Consider the following 19,003-nt stretch of genomic DNA (forward strand, 5'->3'; position numbering starts at 1 on the left):
AGCTTTAAACAAAACAGGCCCAACATGGAATTCGTCAACGTCCCCATGTTTATCCTACTTTACTTGCTTCGGTGTATGGTCCTCAAGCCAAGAAACGGGAAATTAACTCTGGTCCTGCACCATCTCTGGACATACGGGCTCCTCTCCTCTCCCCCAACACCCTCTGACACATGCTCTGGTCATATCTCTGGGGTCCCTGCAGTAAGCACTGCACTAATTTTCCTCTCTGGTATTTCCCCTTTTCTAGCTTCTCATCAGAGTGATCTTTCTGCAGCACCCTGATTTACCTAATGCAGATAAATGTCCCCAAAGAACTAATTATGGTTTGTCTGTCACCTAGATCTTTCGAGAACAATCTACTCCCACTTTAGAGAAATGACCACAGGGCCCCAAAGATCAACCCTTTGCTTAAAAGCTCAAGATCTCTGTTCTTTTTGAACACTTTCTAATGGACAAAAGGGGAGTCAGCGAACTCTGCACCTGCCACTGCAGACACCGAGAATTTGCAGGTACAGACTTCCTAGGTTGTTCAGCTGATCACACACCTGTAAGCAGGAAGCAAGTTCACCGAGGCGGTGAGGAAGGCCTCTGAATCTGGCGAATGGAAACAATAATACGGAGCCCGCATGCTGGTCAGTTCTCTGCCTGTCGAGCCTCATGTCCCAGAACCCTGCCACGCCATCACATGGGACTACTCTGTTCCCGCAACACATATAGAGCCTTTCTCTCATGTTCTGACACTGCTCCCTCGAGAACCTACTGGCCCATCGTGGGAGATCGAGCTCCGCTGTGCCCGTCTCTCAAGCCTCCCTCAGATCCAACTATGACCCACACACGTCAGTTTCTGTCACCTAACAATCTCATAGCAGTTAGTGCCTGCCTTTCTCTGCCAGGGCAGATACCGGGAATTTGCTGGCACAGAGAATTCAAGTCAGCTTGGTTTCTCCTCTCCCTGTGAACAAAACAGGGTTCAATTCAGTCAGTGCTCAAGATGCGTCTAATCCTGTAAAATGGCACCCAGCTCTCTTTTTAACAATAAATACAAGCATGATGATTTGTACAATAAGCTTGTAACTTCTTCGCATTTTATCTGTTTATCTTTTCCCTCTTTGCTTATTTCCATCTAATTTAAACTTATCTCAAAAAAAGCCCATATTGTTCTGGCTATGTTCGTGAAATTAAAAACTATAGAAATGGCCAGGATTATACCATTTAAAAAAAAAAACTATTCAGCAAGCATCAAGGATGGACTATATAAAATTTACTGCACATGTATCCTATTTGAATAAGGATTTTTAAAGTAGAAAAAACTATTTTAATGCAAATTGCACAACTGATATTTTCCATCCTGGAAAAATCAAGACATCACTAACTCTCAATAAAGTAAAATTTCTATTTTACTTTGTTAGCAAAGAAAGTCTCACATAAATTTAATAAGCTAAAATACTGGTTTTTTGTACTAATGGCAACAATAAAATATTCACACATTGTGAATATAATAACACACATTGAAATAGACTACATAGGATAACTGATTGAATATAAAATATTGACAAAATCAATTTTATCTAAATTCCAACTGGACAAGTTCAAAGTCTCTCCTTATGGTAAAATGTACCAATAATCCTACTGACACACTTGAAAAAATCAAAAAGGAACTACAAACATTGATAATCACATCAAATTTTAGCTTCAAATTCACCTTTGGCCATTATAGGAAAATTAAATACCATTCAAACTTAATGAGAGATCTTAGTCTAAGAAGTAGAGCTCATTCTTCCATAGATTTTCTTTACTATTTGAGGTGGTATCATGTTCAATTATTTTGTATAATATTACAAGATTTTACATTTATGTATTTTACTAGGATATTCTCTAACCTTGATGAAAAATAATTTTGCCAATCAAAAACAAAAAATGAAGGGTACACAGTTAAGTCCAATATTCCTTAATGCCACATAGTTCTCCTGGGTTTCTCATTCCCTTAAGCACTACAAAGCCTGATTCTATCATTCAAGTAAATGAGGAGGAGAAAATATGAAAATAATATCTACCAAGCATAGGACCAAGCATAGGACAGCTCAAAAGCAGAGCACATCCTTCACATGAATGAGGCTCCCGGCACCCCAAAAAGTAAAAGGAGAAATAAATCCATCATAGCTAAAGCACTGTGCTTCACTGTCTCCTCACATCAATCCAACACTGATCCTTTAATCTTGATGTTCCCAGATAGGTAAACTGAGGCTCCATTTTACAGAGGCCACAGTGCTGGAGAAAGGGCTCTTGTGGAGGGCTGAGGCCAGGGCCCTTGGAAGAAGTGTCCCAGGCTGCCTGTTCCCAAGGTTCCACTCTAAGGAGTTATCAGATCACATTTCCTCCTCACAACCCTGCCAGCCCAGGCGCAGCTACATCAATGAAGGACTGGCGCTGAACTGAAAGCCAACAGCCCGTGGGAAGGTCTGATGTGAAAAGGGCACGAGCCAAGCCAGTGGGACTCTGCTGTGGAAGCGTGTGTGGCTGAGGGAAGCGGAGAGAGGCAGAGAGAAGCACCAAGACACGCAGTGAAGTGGCATGAGTAACAGCCACGCCCCGTGTCAAGCCCCCGGGCAGCGAAACCAACAGGTTATAGGACAGAAGGAGATGAGTGGCAGCGTGAAGGCTGGCAGGCAGCTGCTCTTAAACAGTTTAATCAGTACTCATAAAGCTCTAATTAACTAAATGACAATTAAGCCAAGAATAGAAAGAGTTCCTCAAACTATAAACCCTGAATATACAAATTATGAAAATTAAATTAATGTAATCAATATTTCAATGGAACATTACTCAGTGGTATCAGTACTACCCAGACAAAAATGTTCATTTTTAGAAAGTCAAGGCTGTAATAACAAAGTAATGACAAAAAAAGATAACTCCAGAAATCACAGCTTCATTCTCTAGAATGGAACAGTTAAGAAGATAGCAAGATTTAAATCACTGGTAATTTTTTTATAGCTATTTCCAGGCCCCAGGTCAGAATAATAAAATTTATAGGTTGTGCCCCCCAAATTATAGAACATTTTCAAGCCATTTGTCATTAGGGATGAGACCTACTCCTTTAGATCAGTGAGGTTTTAAAATCTGACTCAAGGACCCCAGCATCAACAGTGCTCAGGAACTTATTAGAAATGAGGATTCAGGGCCCAGAGAGGTAGTGCAGCTGTAGGGCACTTGCCTTTCACACAACTGACCTGGGTTCAAGCTTCAGCATCCCATGTGGTCCCGAGCCTGCCAGGAGTGATTCCTGATTGCAGAGCCAGGAGTATCACTGGGTGTGCCCCCAAAACAAAAACAAATGAACAAAAAAGAATTGCACTACCTCCAGAACCCAAGATTTTTTTTCAATACAACATTATTTTTATGATTTGGGGGAATGAAAACTTAAAATACAGTATCCTGAGCTCCATCTCATACACACAAGAGTTAAAAATAACATTGCAGGGCTGCAGAGATAGCACAGTAGGTAGGGTAGGGTGTTTGCCTTGCAGATGGCCAATCCGGGTTCAATTCCCAGCGTCCCATATGGTCCCCTGAGAACTGCCAGGAGTAATTCCTGAGTGTATGAGCCAGGAGTAACCCCTGTGCATTGCCGGGTGTGACCCAAAATGAAAAAAAAAAAATGCAAAATTATTAGAAAAAAATTTTAAAGTATTTGTATGTTTATGGAATTAGAAAAGCTTTGACTCTCTGGAGTGCGGGAGCCCAGTGATGCTGAAGAAATTTCCTGGTATTAGGGAATAAACATGAGCTCGATCTGCAAAATATGTGCATACAACTCTTTGAGTCATCTCTCTGTCCCTGGAAAGCTTTCTTAAAAAAAAAAAAAAAGAAAGAAAAGAAATATCCTTAAATGTAATGTTAAGTACACCTGAAAATGCCATAACTTCAAATTTCCATTAAATGGAAGACTCAATAAACCAAATGAAAAGACAAGCCAAGGGACTGTGGAAAAATATTACCCCATACAATAGGCAACAAGCAGTCACTGCTGGAAATCACATAAAGAACTCCCACTGATCAATATAAAAGTCTAACTAACCAATGAAGGACTAATAAAGCAGATGACTGAGCAAGTCACAAGAGAAGAAACTCAAAACTACGTATAGACACACAGAAAGCTACTCAAACCTACTCTCAATGAGGAATGTGAAAACTGAAATGAGAGCTCTCTTTGTCATAAACTTATCTGTAAGATTAGCCAAAAAAAATTTAAGTCTCTCAGTGTGAAAGAAGTACATTCATACTTTGCTGCTGGCGATATAAAATGAAACAGCTGCCTGGCGTCCACCAAGCCAGCCGAGCCAGCAATTCCAGTTCTAGGTATGAACCCTCAAGCCCAGACGTACAGATGCACGTGGAATCCCACACCAGGCTGCTCCTATAGCACTGCTCGAGAGAATAAGGAAGCAAGAACCATCTAAATGCCAAACAGTTTTTTTAAGAATGAAGCCAAGTAAAATGTGGCACATTTATTCAAAGACACTACACAACACTTAAGAGAAATAAATCTGTACGTATCACCAAGGATAGTTTTACAAAACATAGTTTTTACAGTTCTTTTTAAATTTACTAATAGTTTTCCAAAACATAGTTTTTATAGCTTTTTTTTAAAATTTACTGATAGTTTTCCAAAATAGTTTTCCAAAACAAGTACTATAATATAATGTAATTTTAAGACCACTGATAAAAAAAAAAGTTTCAAACCCCTTATAATTCTGAAACATCTGATTTTTCCACCTACCTGTAAAAAATAAGTTTAGGGGAGAGGAACGTCATTCTGAGATATAGCACATGCTTGTCATGTGTGAAGCCCTGCATTCAATCCTTAGCAACTCCCCAAAATAATATTAACAGAAGCAATAATTTTAAAACCATAAGAATACACATTAAATTCACAGCAACAGTTATTTCTGGTAAGCTTTTCCTCAGCTTTTCAATCAATCCCCTTCCCAAAAAAGATGCTTTTCAACCCTTACTCCCCCGCCAAAATATGTCAATTAACATACTGCATAATATGCACATTAGCACCAACAATAATGATCTGAGCCTAGTGTGACTTTCACTATTTTTATAATACAAGCAAGCGGTTAAGTCAAAATTAGATGACACTTACGCATGTAAGGCAGTTTTTCTGGGCAGGGGAGGTATGGTGAATAGGTGAAGTTTTCTGGAAGATATGTTGTTGTTTGAACAAGATAATCACTTGAATTATTGCCTTCAGGATAATCTTGGAGAGAGAGAAGAAAAGTTACAAACAAAAAATTGCCTTTTGCTTTGTTCCCAGTATGAAATATGTCAGCGTCACCAGAAGAAGGCCTACAATACAAAATCTACAAAAACACTTAAAAGCAATTATCTATAAAGAACAAGAAGCAAAACACAGCTGCTGGAAACTCTCAATTCGCCCCTGACTGCTGCCAGAATGGGCCTCTCAGCATGATTTCCCCGGGGAAGCCTGGGCAAATCCAGAGAGCAGCCAGGCCTGGTCCACGCAGAAACACAGAGCGGGGCTCAGGATGGTCCGAGACACCTGCTCCCATGCCTCTGCCAGCTGAGCCAGATGGGATGGAGGGCGGGCACAGTCAAGGGGGTCCCGGACAGTCACACTGCGATGGTCCAATGGCTCTCGCACCCTCAAGTCCAGAAGGGAGGGAGTCAAGTTTCCCCAACACCCCACCACCAACACTGTGACTTACCCACTCAAACTGACTTGTAATCCAGCCCCTCCTCACTCAGTCTCTAAGGGACCCATTTCCGAGAATAGGACTGCAATCCCCCGAACCCTGCAGCTATTACATTCTAGATGTACCATCCTCCCCTTGTGTACGTCAGATGGCATAGGGCAGGCACTGTCTGAGAGCACCGAAATCAAATACTGAGGTTCGAATCCTCGCTCCCCACAAACTAGTTCTATGGTACGGGCCAAGACACAAGGTCGTTTCCGTCTTCTTCCTTTCCCACCTCTTCATGCTGGTCGGTTCAGATGGAAATGACCGTGACTGGAGCAGAGGAGGTGCCTCTGACAGATTTCAACAAAGCCTCAGAGACTGTGTCCCATACAATCCTGGGCCTGTGCACAGTCCCTCCCTTCAGCTTGGAGGGACTGCGTGTTCAGCCCCAAACCCCAACTCAAGGCAGTCAGAGCCGAGGAGTTTCGAGCTCAGAAGCCAGAGATCACATGTCAGTCCCTTTGAGGGATAACGCTCTGAGTCTGGAAGCCACACCCCACAGTGGCCACTCATGAGGGGAGCCTTGACCAGGGCTGTGTAGGCACCTCCGGTGCAATTGGGAGGAGCTTTTGTTTTTCTCCAATTAAACTAGGTAGCTTTCAAAGGGAGTGGTGCTGAGTAATTTTTTTTTTTAAAAAGGGGGAAGGAGACCAGTAAGTCTGGAACTCTCTGTGATTCTAGATATAAATAAAATTTCAAATATTATTCAGAAAAATGTTTCTCCATTTAGAGGGTCCCGTACTAGACGAGTGAGCATATACTACACACTATACAATTGCCCATGCTGGAAATAGAAGATAAATAACCCTGGCAGTTCACTGCCTTTATGTATCTCAAAGACTCATTGTCTCTATTCCTGAGGCAAATATTCCTAAGGCAAATAACATTCTCATGAAACTCTTGAAGTAATTTTGTAATGTCAAGTAGTTAAGTTTAAATTATTCCTCATTCTCCATTATTTATTCATTATCGCCATTAGTGCTTAGGCGCCTTCTCCTAGCCGAATGCGGTGATTCTATGAATTCACATCCAACTTACAAAAATCTTAAGCTCTCTGGACATTTCTACAAACCGAGCATAGCTCCCCTGGAAGAACCGACAATTATTTCTTCACTTTTTATTTCGGTGCTAAAATGACTGAAACTTTCACAAAAGAGCTAGTGCATCACTTTCTTTGAAAGCTCAATTAAGTTTTTAAAAAATAAAGACACACAGGGACTGGAGTGATAGCACAGCAGGTAGGGCATTTGCCTTGCACGTGGCCAACCCAGGTTCGATTCCCAGCATCCCATATGTTCCCCTGAGCACCGCCAGGAGTAATTCCTGAGTGCAGAGCCAGGAGTAACCCCTGTGCATCGCCAGGTGTGACCCAAAAAGCAAAAAAAAAAAAAAAAAAAAAAAAAAAAAAAACCATACAATCTTAATATATGCACTTCCTTTAAATATAAACTTTTGCAGTTAAATGTGTTATTTTTGGCCATATAATTACTAATGATTATGACTGGCCCCTGATCCATTATCAGGGTTATGGAAATGTCTCTACACTGCTTAAGTCCTATGCCCAGTGATTCTTAGGCCACCCAATGGCCATTATCACTTAAGGAAAAAGGAAAAGAAGACCCAAAGAGAATAAGATCATAGGAATTATATATCAATCAGCCACTAGTAAGAATATCTTCCAACTGAGAATCAAACTGTTTTCTAATAGCTAATACCTACAACGTAGTAGAAACATACTGCAAATAAACACCTCTCAACTAATAATATAACCTTGATTTAAACTGTTAGAGACTACACAGTAATAAAGCCACAAAATCATTATTTCTACAAAAGTGGTTTGGTCTATCCTGTGTAACCACTGTTTTCAAAATGATGAGCAGTTTTAAAAGGTTGTACATAATAGACGTAGCTGAGACTGAAACACCACAACTGCTGTAAAATGTAGACATTATTTCATCTAATGATTGGATGCAAACACAGTGTACTCTGAGCCCACCGACTTCCTCCAGCCTCCCAGACCACACTCAAAGTGAAGGCAACACAGAAGGGAATGGCCAGGCCAGACTCCACTCAGCATCACTCAAAGTGACATTATCACTTAAGAGACAAGGAGAGTAAGACCCAAGGAGATGCACCAGTGGCTTTGTTTTATACACAAAAGAACGTTTTAGAATTGGTTTTGAAACTTAAGGAGCAGTATAGTCTGTTCACCTCTAGCTTCCTATGTCTGTCTGGCAGTAGCTGAGAAACTCAAATCCTCCATCTATCAAATAAGACATGCACTGAAATATTTCTAATCAACCACCAACACTGTGTGGCCCTTGTTATCTGCTTCAGTAATTATTCACTGAATACATCTAGTTTTCTTAATTTGACTGATTCTCTTTGATTAAGGCACCTGGTTAAGAGGATGTGATTTCTTTAAAAAAAAAAAAGTTATCAGGAGATGCTCTAGGAGAATCTAAAAACCATGATAAGAATATAAAGGACCATCAAGAGTCCAAGGTTTTTCTGTTGTGACAATACCCAGATTAGCTTTTATGTATGCAGGGAATTTGTATCCCAAGACAATTTTGAGAGAACGTATTAACTGTCTCCCAAAAAACATTGTTTTTTATGCTCTCTCATGAACATGTATCTCTCCTTATATCCCCTCACATTTCTCTAAGAAAATTTAAATAAAACTATTTCACTTCACTTAAAATATAATATGTATATTAAAATATGTATATATATAAACACACATACATATATAATTAATCACCTTATACTTTAAAAAAAATTTTTTGTTGTTAATGAGTCACCGTGAGGGTACAGTTACAGAGTTTCGTGCCTGTGTTATAGTTATACAACACTCGAATACCCATCCCTTCACCAGTGCCCATTCTCCTCCACCAATGGCCCCAGGGTACCCCCCCTAACCTCCCGTACTGTCCCCACCTCACATGCTGGGGGAGAGGGCAGCTCAGATAGAGAAGGGAACACCAACTAAAGTGTAGTGAAGGATCCACTCAGGATGGGAGAGGCGGGTTGAAAGCAGACTATAGATTGAACACGATAGCCACCCAGTATCTCCATTGCAAACCTTAACACCCAAAAGAAGAGAGAGAATAATCACCTTATACTTGATGCTTCAGAAAGTCGGGTATGATGCCTATACATATCACTAGTTGCAATTAAGTGTTAAAATTTTGAATTTTGTAAACTAATTTTATTAGCATATAACATTGCTTTACTTAACAGTAATAATATTATCTTTGTCATAATGACAGAAATCATAGAGAAAGCTGGAAATGATCACTCTGGATAGGAACTGCATGCTGAAATTAGGTAAAGGAACAAATGTGGTAACCTCTCAGTCTCGGTGTTGCAGACCACAGTGCCCAGGAGAGGGTGGGGAGAGGAGGAAAGGGGAAGGAAGAGAATGAAAGTGCCCGCCATAGAGCCATACAGGCAGGCTGAAGTGAAGGGGAGGGGAGTGGCTGGAGGGAAACTGGGTCATCGGTGGTAGAAAATGGACATTTTGGAGGGATGGTTGTTGGACTGTATGGCTGAAACCTGATCATGAACAGCTTTGTAACTATGTATCTCAAGGTGACCCAATGAAAAAAATTAAAAATTTTGAAAAAATAAATAAAATATATTCCACTTAAAGATTTATATTAAGACACATTAGGAAATGATGACAACTAATTTAGTTAACACCTATCACCTCACAGTTACAATATTTTTCTTGGATGAAAACTTCTTATTGTTTCATGCTCGAGGCTTACTCCACCTCTGTGCTCAGGTATCACTCCTGGTGGAAAGCATAGTGGTGCCAAGGATAGAACTGAGGTAGAGCCTGAAAGGCAATTTGCTACCCCTTGGACTATTTATTCTGCCTCTTATGATGCAAACTTTAAAGATGTAAGTGTTAAAGTGAATCAGTACTTGTCCCAGAGAGCTCAATTAGCTCCTTAAACATCTTATTCGCCATAAGCTGTCCTTTTGACAGATTATATTTCTATCAAGTCTTTGCAGAAATAAGCAATTGCATTGGGAATACTTATGTTTCACCATCTCTTGCAAAAGCCCAAAAAGGCTCAATTAGAGGAAATTTGTCTTAATGTCATATCTCTAATCCACTAAGATACTAACTATAATAAACTTCAATATGAATGAACATGGTAGAACGTCAGTTGTCTGTTAAAACTTCGTTCCCATTCTCCTTAAATAACAGAGCCCCAGTTTCACTGAGAACACCAGTATGTACGGTGTAAAGATTTTAACTCCCAGTGGTATTAGCTAGTCATAGCTATAAGCAGAAATATGTACGGGTCTTCTGGAGAGGCTTCCACAGGGCACTACACTTGTTCCTGCCCACTTCTTACTGACCCAAGAGAAAATACAAACACTATAGCCCCAACATCCATCTTAGGCCATGAAGTTCTGTGACAAAACAGAAAATAGGAAGTGGTTGAAGATTCTCTCTAGAACAGCCAGTCATCCAAGCTTCTTTTATGAAAGGAAACATTCATTTATATCACTGTAGTCAAGAGTCTCTTGCAACCAAACCAATTTCTGGTACAATGACTATCTCCTAAAACAGTTTTACCTCAGAACTGGAACAACATGCAAACTTTTCCAAGGTTGAGGGGAATAAAACAGTAATGAAAGCGTATGTTAGCTGTTTCATCCTACTGAAACTATGAGCAGGTGATGGGAGAAGAGAATTTCCTCTTTTTTTACCCCCTCTGTTGTCATAAAATTCTATGGAAAAAAGTCATCTTGCCCAAGCAATCAGTTCTCCTAATCAGTTCAACATTGACATATTACTTACTGAACTCCCATGAAAGAACATGATTATGCACAAATTTTTTTTAGCACTCGTATAAATGCAGCAACCTAAAGAGGCTAAATATCTTTTTTTAAATTTTATTTTATTTCTATAAAATTGTTCACAATAATTTATTACATTTAATATTAGAACACCAATGCCACTACCATTACACCTTCCCACTACCACATTTCAAATGTTTCCATTCTGAACCCCAAACCCTGCCCCATAGCAGAACTGAAACAATTTATTTTGTATTGCTTGTTATGAATAATCCACTAAAAATGATCCAACTGAAACGTAATCATGAAAGTTTGTAAGTCTGTAACAGTATCTCATGGTGACTTATTAAAAAATTAAAAAATAAAAAATTCTTTAAAAAATTGTTACTAGAAAAATTGAAAAAAAATTTTAAAAGTTAAATGATCCAAAAAAGTTTCCTTGGAGGAAAGTATGTGATGAAGATTGTTGTATTTCACCCTGGAGTCATTAAGTCCTTCTATAAGAGATTACTAATATGTTGTGAAAGGTTGAGCTTTGTGTGCTTATATATAGATACAGATACAAAGATACATATAGATATATGCATATATATATATATGTCTGTATCTACCTGAGATTGAAGAGGCTTAATTTCTTAAAGCCTCTTTAGATTCAATAATGTTCAATTATTGAATGCTCCGGAACCCCAGACCAGGCAGACAACACCGGGACACCCCAAACGGAGAAGGTGAGCCTCCCAACCTTCTCCAGATGGAGTCCAGGCGACAGAGCTTCTACTAACATGGCTCCGGTATGTGGGGCTGGGACTATTTCTCCAAACTTTTCCTGATGTACAAAAAGCCACTCAGGAACGGCTCCCCCACCCCTGAGCGGCCATTATCCCAGAGGCACAGAAACCAATCTAGGAACGCAGCGGCTGCTGGCAGATATACTCCTGGACTGTGAACTAAGCTATGGCCCTGTGCAGCCCCGGGAGGGGAAGGGTTTTTTGTCCCTTAGCCTTTTCCCTTTGCGGCAACATGGTGACCGCCACCTTTCAGAGCCAATTGGACAGAGAGTAGGAGATTGAAGTGATGGGGCACTCGGAAAATCTCCCGATGCAGGGGGCAGAACCGGCCCTGCTCCCCACCCAATGAGACCCCGAGCGGCCGCCCACGAACAGCCCCTCCGCTCCTGAATGGCCATGATCCCAGAGGCACACAAACCAATCTCAGAACGCAGCAGCTGCTGGCAGAAATACCTCTGGACTTAATTACTAAAATACCAGAATTCCCAAACTGGGCGGCCACTTTCGAGACCGTGCAACATCATATGCTCTTTGTTATCAGCAATAGAAAACATACGATCTAATGATGCCATTTCGACAGGTCTGATTGTTGGGGGAAAAACTCCAAACAATAATAGTGGGTTTTCTGTCGAAAATTGAATGTAATCAAAGTAAAGAGAGAGTAAAGTGAAAATCATCTGCCACACAGGCAGGGAGGGAGTGGGAGGGAGGATACACTGGGGTTCTTGGTGGTGGAACATGTGCACTGGTGAATGGATGGGTGTTTGAACACTGTATGACTGAGACTTGATCCTGAAAGCTTTGTAACTGTTCTCACAGTGATTCAATAAATAAATTAAAAAAAAAAAAAAAAGAATTTAGTGTGAGGTGGTGGGATTGGTGATGGATCACTGTATCACTACATGTACTTCATGTAGCACATAGGTACGGTGTTTGTCTTACATGCAGCGGATCCTACCAGGAGTTACTCCTGAATGCAGAGCCAGGATTAAACCCTGAAAACTGCTCAGAGTAGCCAAAAAAACAAACAAAAAATTCTGCCACCAAAGAACAAATTAGCAAATGACAAGAGCAGCTATAGATTTCTGATTTAAAATAATTTATCTGTTAAGCCCTAGAAAGACTGTAAAATCATCGAGAATCTTCCAAAATTAAGAACAGTAAATAGGGCGAAGGGATAGGTCAGGAGTTAAGGCACATGTCCAGCATGCACTGACCTGGGTTCGATCCACAGAAGTGGCCTCCCAAGGCACAGCCGGCTTAAAGTGCCTCACCCACAGACCTTAGCACTGGACTGCCTTCCAGGGGCCCAAATCAGTGGGGTCCCCAGGCCTCCTGGGAAGCATCTGGGAGGCCCCCTCCCAAAATGTATTTCTACAAATATTTGGATTAGGAAACAGACTGAACATAAAGAGAAACAGCAAAGTGGCTTCTGTGAATCAAGCATTCCCTTATTAATTTCTCTACTACATAGATTTTAAAAGGAATGAGTTCCTCCTACTTTATTTCATTTACATTCCAAGACTTATGAAGCACCTTTGGACAACAGCTCTGTCACCAACCAGACTTTTTATATCCTAAAATAAGCAACAATACTGGCTTAAAGAAATAAAGAGAAAGTCTCTCTATAATAGAGTTGTCCTAATCTTTCACAGAACCACTAAAGTTTAAAGAGATTTGGTTTACTGCTTTTCAGATTACAAAAGTAAGCAAGATAAACTTGGAAGAAACCAGTGATTAAACAGGAAGGAAAAAGATTACCTGTACCGTTGAGGGTAGAGTTTTTGTTTGTGTACAACCTTATCATATGTCCTATTGTTTTCACATTTTCTTTCAACATTATTCCTCGAGCTTGGACCATGAAGAGATATGTGTTGGCTAGAGAAGGAAAAAGAAGAGAGAATTTTCACTCCATGTGATTTTTAATATAGGAAAATACTGAGAATTAGAAATGATCCAATAAATGCAATTAGCATATCCCCCAAAAAACCGAAATATGATTACTTCCTATTGTCAAAACTTATAAGTGCTTTTTAAAAAACATAAAGAACTATAAATTAAGGTTCATATTCCTAAAGAATTAAGCTAAATGAACAAAGTAAAATATCATAATGAACTCCTTTATTCAAAATGAGACTAAAAATGTACTTAGAAATTTCAGATGGCTTATTTTAAGTATTCAATCATATAACTATAAAATTCACTTAATCTAAGTTTATACTAATTCTTTCAAACCAGAAACTTCACAAAATTGAGGATACCTTATCTAATATTAAATACATTCTAAATACTATAATACCTAATATAAGTATTGTCATGGACTATATAAGTTCTCAATATAGAATAGGGATTGTAGGAAGACAGTTGCACAGAATGATCCAGAATCTGTACCTATTTTGGTCATTTCTTATCTAACAGTTAATTACTTGAACTGTTATACTTCTTTCTATTCACAAATCTATCTACCAAAATTGTAAAAGCAGACAAAATAAAAATCAATGTGCATTTTCAAGTGGGTCAATTTAAATCTATGTGGTAAGTGCTTCAAAAATAGTCCCCTGATTTTTTCCTTTGGGAAAAGAATGGTAAATTGACAAAGATAACAAAGATCCTGGTCTTTAGTTGCCAAGCCTCGGAGTCAAAGAACTAAAGTCAGAAGATGTCTGTGGTCCCCAGGTGCCTAGCACAGCACAAACTTGAGCTCACTAATCTCTTTCCTCCTCTAAATAAGACATTAGTGTCTCAAAGAGGGCTCAAAGGGCCCGAGTCCTGGGTTCAGTCTCCAGAACCACATAGTCCCGAGCACTGAACTGGGAGTAATCACTAAACAGAGCCAGATGTAGACCACAGCATGCAAGGTATGAACCTTGCAAAAAAACAAAAAAAAAGGCAAATAAAATGGGCAGTACTACTGCACTGCTCTCTAAAGGCCCTGCTACTCTAAATACTCCAAGAATAAAACAAATATTCACACAAGAACAAGAGAGGCTTCAAGGCTCTGTCAATGACTCCACTTTAAGATAAATTATGAACATTGTAATGACAGATATAACTGAAAAATAGTTGGTGAATGAAAAATTTTTAAATGCCAATCAAATTTCTGAGCCATTTTCGACTTCCTGGAGATGATAAAGAAATATGGATAAAATGTAAAGTTTACTGGCTGCTTCCCACTGTTATGTAAATTTAAACTTGCTCAAAATACAAATAAGCAGTAAGTAAATAAAATTAGTGAAGAAACAGAATAATATAACCTTTTTCCCTTCCTCTTCAGTCTGCAAAAGAAAAAAGAAACAGAAATCCAGGTTTCACAGAAGCTTTACCTGAATCTTTCCTAAAACCATGTCGACATCCTCTCCAGAAAGCAGTCCTATAATTAGAGTTAACTTGCTTAGGCTTGAATTCATTACACTGGGTTACAGATACCATAAGCTTTCATTATATTTTTGCTCTTGAGCAAACTTTAAAAGAAAGAAAATGATAAAAGGAAAAGAATAGCCACCAAAAAATGTGGGGGAAATATTCCAAAAAAGTCAAATTAACACTGGCCATTCTGCCTTAACCAAGATCTAAAACTCAACTGAAACAAGAGGAAAAAAAAAAAAAAACATCAAGTGAACTACTCAAGCCAATTGGCTTACAACACTTCTTAAATGTTTATGACATCTTAAAGTTATGTATGAGATGTGTTACCGGTAATATAATTATCTTCTGCTATTTGTTCTGCACCAGACTGTCAACAGAAGACAGAATGCTAGCTGGGTTGTAAAGCAGAAGGCCTGAGTCAAGGGTTAAGGAAGCCAAGGCGTGGCCTGAGGCCTTGCCAGCCCTTGGAAACAACCGTGACCTAGGCAAGGACACACACGGCAGAGGAAAGTCATGCAACCGTCAGTCCTGGAAACGGCCTTTTTCAAAACCCAGAGATAGCTTTTACTTCTAAGTCACACACCCACTCACATAAAGAAAACTGTTTGACATCCTCAAACCAAATAAAATTTAAATTATCAAAGGAAAAGATCTGGAGTAGAAAAGAATTGTCAATTTTCCTTAAGATTTTTCCAAAGATAAGGAAACAAAATTTTGGGTTTTGTTTTAGATTTTTTTTTGGGGGGGGGAAAGGAGAGGCATATCCAATGGTGCTCGGGGCACTCTGCTCAGGGATCATTCCGGGAGGGCTCAGAGTGATGTAGGCAGGTAGACAGGGAAAGGCCCTTGGCAATGAAACAGATTAATATAGTCTCCGGGAAGGAGAATCCTGAGACTGACCCACCCTGTGGATACAGAAAACAGACCTGATAAGACCTTCAGCAGACCCTGAGGAGGTTGGACCCCTCCCCATGAAGTTCCTCAATTCTATGGACCTCTCCCTTAATCTGATTAAAATGTGATCCAGCCTAAAGAAGACCATCACCACTCCCAACCTCCCTGGTAACCTCCTTAGCAACGGACTTTTACCTGGGAAGAAGCCCCACGTGGGGGCAGGTTGAAGAAACCCTATAAAGGCCACCTTGAACAAAGGACGTGCGCGCATATGCTGCCTGAGCCCATGTGCTGCTTGTGCCCATGTGGCCGATCACATGTGGTGCCTGAGCACATGTGTCGCCCGCATCTCCCCCCTTGAGATGTGTACTTTCATGCTTTCATGTCCAGTGCTAGGATGTGTGTAGAGCCTCCTCCACCCTTGGAGAAGCCCGAGTTCTCTCTTGAGCACGTTATTCCTACTGTTTATTTCCTTTCCACTTATCCCTTCCTCCTTCCCTCAGAAACCTCTAAATAAAATCTGTTACTTCACTGCTTGTCTACTCCTGAAATTCTTTTCCGCGAGCGAAGACAAGAACCCAGTAACTCCGGGTCCCGGGTGGTAGAGGTGGCTGGGGAGAAAGTGACGTCTTTCTCCTCCCTGCTTCACGGAAGTCACCCGTGGGGCCCACCGACATCAAGAGGACCAGAGGTGGATCCCCCAGGATCGAAACCAGGTTGACCCTGTGCAAGGCAAGATATTCCTCCGACCCAAAACATTTTTTAAAGGTGCAGAGTGTTATTTGAAGGCACCTGAGACAAAGATGAACCATTTACCTAAAGAAATTACTATTCATTAGCTGGAGAAAAAAAAGTAAGGAAACCAAGATACTAAGCTCTCCAATGGAATAACTAGTTTGTTTTAAATCATGTATAGCTAATTGAATTACATTCCTTAGGTTAACAGTCCTCCTGGGTTTTGTCCCTAAAGACCATAACCCATTAGGGAATGAAACTGTTTAAGTGGCATCATTGTTCGTAAGAAAATAAAGCTAAGTGTCAAACAAAGTATTACAAGGCACACACTTAAACTACCATGAAAATGCTTCCAAATGTCTAATTTATAAACATCATAAAACTACATTAATGTGCACTTATATAACTATATTCCTGCTAATTTCTGTTAATAAAAATATAATGATCTGGAGCCCCAGCAATGACCGTCCAAATAGCACCGCATTTCTGGGCCTGAGCATTGAACTGTCCAGTCCCGTCAGCCAAATATTACCCTGGCCCCTACCCCAGAAAATACAAAGTAAAGATATAAAATGTAACATTTTATAGGCTAGCCAATGAAAGGAAATCCACTTCTAAACTCTTATTCCAATTGTAAGAGACCACAAAAAAAAAATACCAGGGAAATCTTTCCCAGGATTGCCATCAGGTCTCCAGATAACTCAGAAATATATTAAAAATTACTATCACTTGAGCCAGGGATGTGGTTTAAGCGCTTAGCAACAAATCTAAAATACGCAAGGTCCCGAGTTTGATCCCAGGTACCACATGGCCACAGACACATTTAAATTAAAATCATACCATGTAATTTCTAATTTTGTTAATTTGCTACTTGCCTCTGCATTATGAGACATAAATTTAACTTACTGTACTCATTTCCGAGGAAAAAAATTATACCATCTTAAAAAAAAAAAACTTCAAAATTAAAAACTTTACAGGGGCAAGGTACGTAACTCTGCAGTAGAATACGTGCGTGTATGTGTGGGGTCCTGGTTTTGATCCTCAGCACCATGCAAAATACACACACACACACACACACACAAAGAAAGAAAAAAGAAAAACCTCAACAGTTTATAACAGCTTCTAGGTACCTTGCCTACGTTTGTGGAAAGAAAAAGGTTGGGCATTTGCCTTATACATGGCCAACCCAGGTTTGACTCCTCCCACACACACCCCACCCCTGCCCTAAGCCCACCAGAAGTGATCCTTGAGTGCTGAGCCAGGGGTAAGCCCTGAGCACTATCAGGTGAGGTCAAAACAAGCAAACAAGCAAACAAACAAAAACAAAGAACAAGTGACGGGAAGTCCTCCAGTCTGCAGAGATCTGGAAAGATTTCTTGGGTTTGGCTGTCTCTCGTGATTATCAGGATGCTGATGCTGATACCCTTATTCCTAAACTTACGACACACAGTGACAATCTTCAGGTCCTCTGACAAAAGACAAGCCAAGAGCTGATTTTGAAAGGGAGATTGTATTGGGCCAGCACTTTGGCACACAGTTGAAAATGCAGGCTGTGGAATGATCTTGCTGATATATGGATTATAGAGAGATGGAGTAATGGAATAAGTAAGAGTCAGTGGTATCAGACCCTGAGAGTCAGCTGCGAGGAGTGAGAGAGAACAAGAAGGGACCAAGAGATACTGGGGCAGGAATACTGGCACTCTGATGGAGTGCATGGCACAGAGATATTCTAGTCCCAAAACATTAATGCCAGTGTCAATCACAGTGTGTAAATAGAAAGTAAGTAAGGCTATGGGGGTCTTGGACAGTATATAGGCGAGAGCTCTGGCTCGTGTGCGGCTGACCCCAGTTCAGTCCTTGGCATGAGTCTCCAGAACACTTCCAGGAGTAAGACGTGAGCAGAAATACAAGAGTAAAACCTCAGAGTAGCTCGGTATGGCTCCTACACACCCCCAAATTAAAGGGGGGGTTTTCCATTAAAATTTTTTTTATAAAAGAAACAGCACTGGAGCGATAGCACAGTGGGTAGGGCATTTGCCTTGCACGCAGCCAACCTGGTTTGATTCCTCCATCCCTCTCGGAGAGCCCGGCGAGCTACCGAGAGTATCCCACCCGCACGACAGAGCCTGGCAAGCTACCCGTGGTGTATTCAGTATGCCAAAAACAGTAACAACAAGTCTCACAATGGAGACATTACTGGTGCCCGCTCAAGCAAATAGATGAGCAACAGGATCACAGTGCTAGAGGACAGTGACAATGTTACATGAAAGAAACAAACTGGAATTGACAAAGAGGAACCAGAAATACAATATGATAATATTTAATCATAGAAAAGAAAGTTGAGTCCACAGGAATGAATTACCAGAGTGGGGAAAAATCTACAAAACAGGAAAAAATGTGAAGTACAGATGCACAGAATAGAGCAAAAGACAAAAGAAAACAAAGACAAAGACACCCTCAGAATGACACGATCTGAGTTTCAGTAGGCTGAAGAAGCTCATGTAAAGAAGAGAGTAGTATGGCCTCTGTTGACAGGCTCTGAAGAAAAATTGGAAAACAATTACAAAATAAAAAGCTAACACTTAGCAGCACAAAACGTTGGCCAGGCTGTTGGATGTCCAAACTAATGCAAAG

The 19,003-nt window shown here is 40.2% G+C and overlaps 1 protein-coding gene across 1 annotated transcript in view; it reads right to left on the reverse strand.

Moving 5' to 3' along the window:
* B4GALT6 (beta-1,4-galactosyltransferase 6) overlaps nt 1–19,003 on the reverse strand; it is a 71,778-nt gene that overhangs the window by 37,570 nt on the left and 15,205 nt on the right. The window contains exons 2-3 of the mRNA XM_004606042.2: nt 13,136–13,252; nt 5,150–5,263 (exon numbers count right to left, since the gene is read on the reverse strand). Coding sequence (XP_004606099.1) covers nt 5,150–5,263; nt 13,136–13,252 — 231 coding nt within the window. The remainder of the gene's footprint in view (nt 1–5,149; nt 5,264–13,135; nt 13,253–19,003) is intronic.

Source organism: Sorex araneus, chromosome 2, assembly GCF_027595985.1.
Source record: "Sorex araneus isolate mSorAra2 chromosome 2, mSorAra2.pri, whole genome shotgun sequence".
Lineage (NCBI taxonomy): Eukaryota > Metazoa > Chordata > Mammalia > Eulipotyphla > Soricidae > Sorex > Sorex araneus.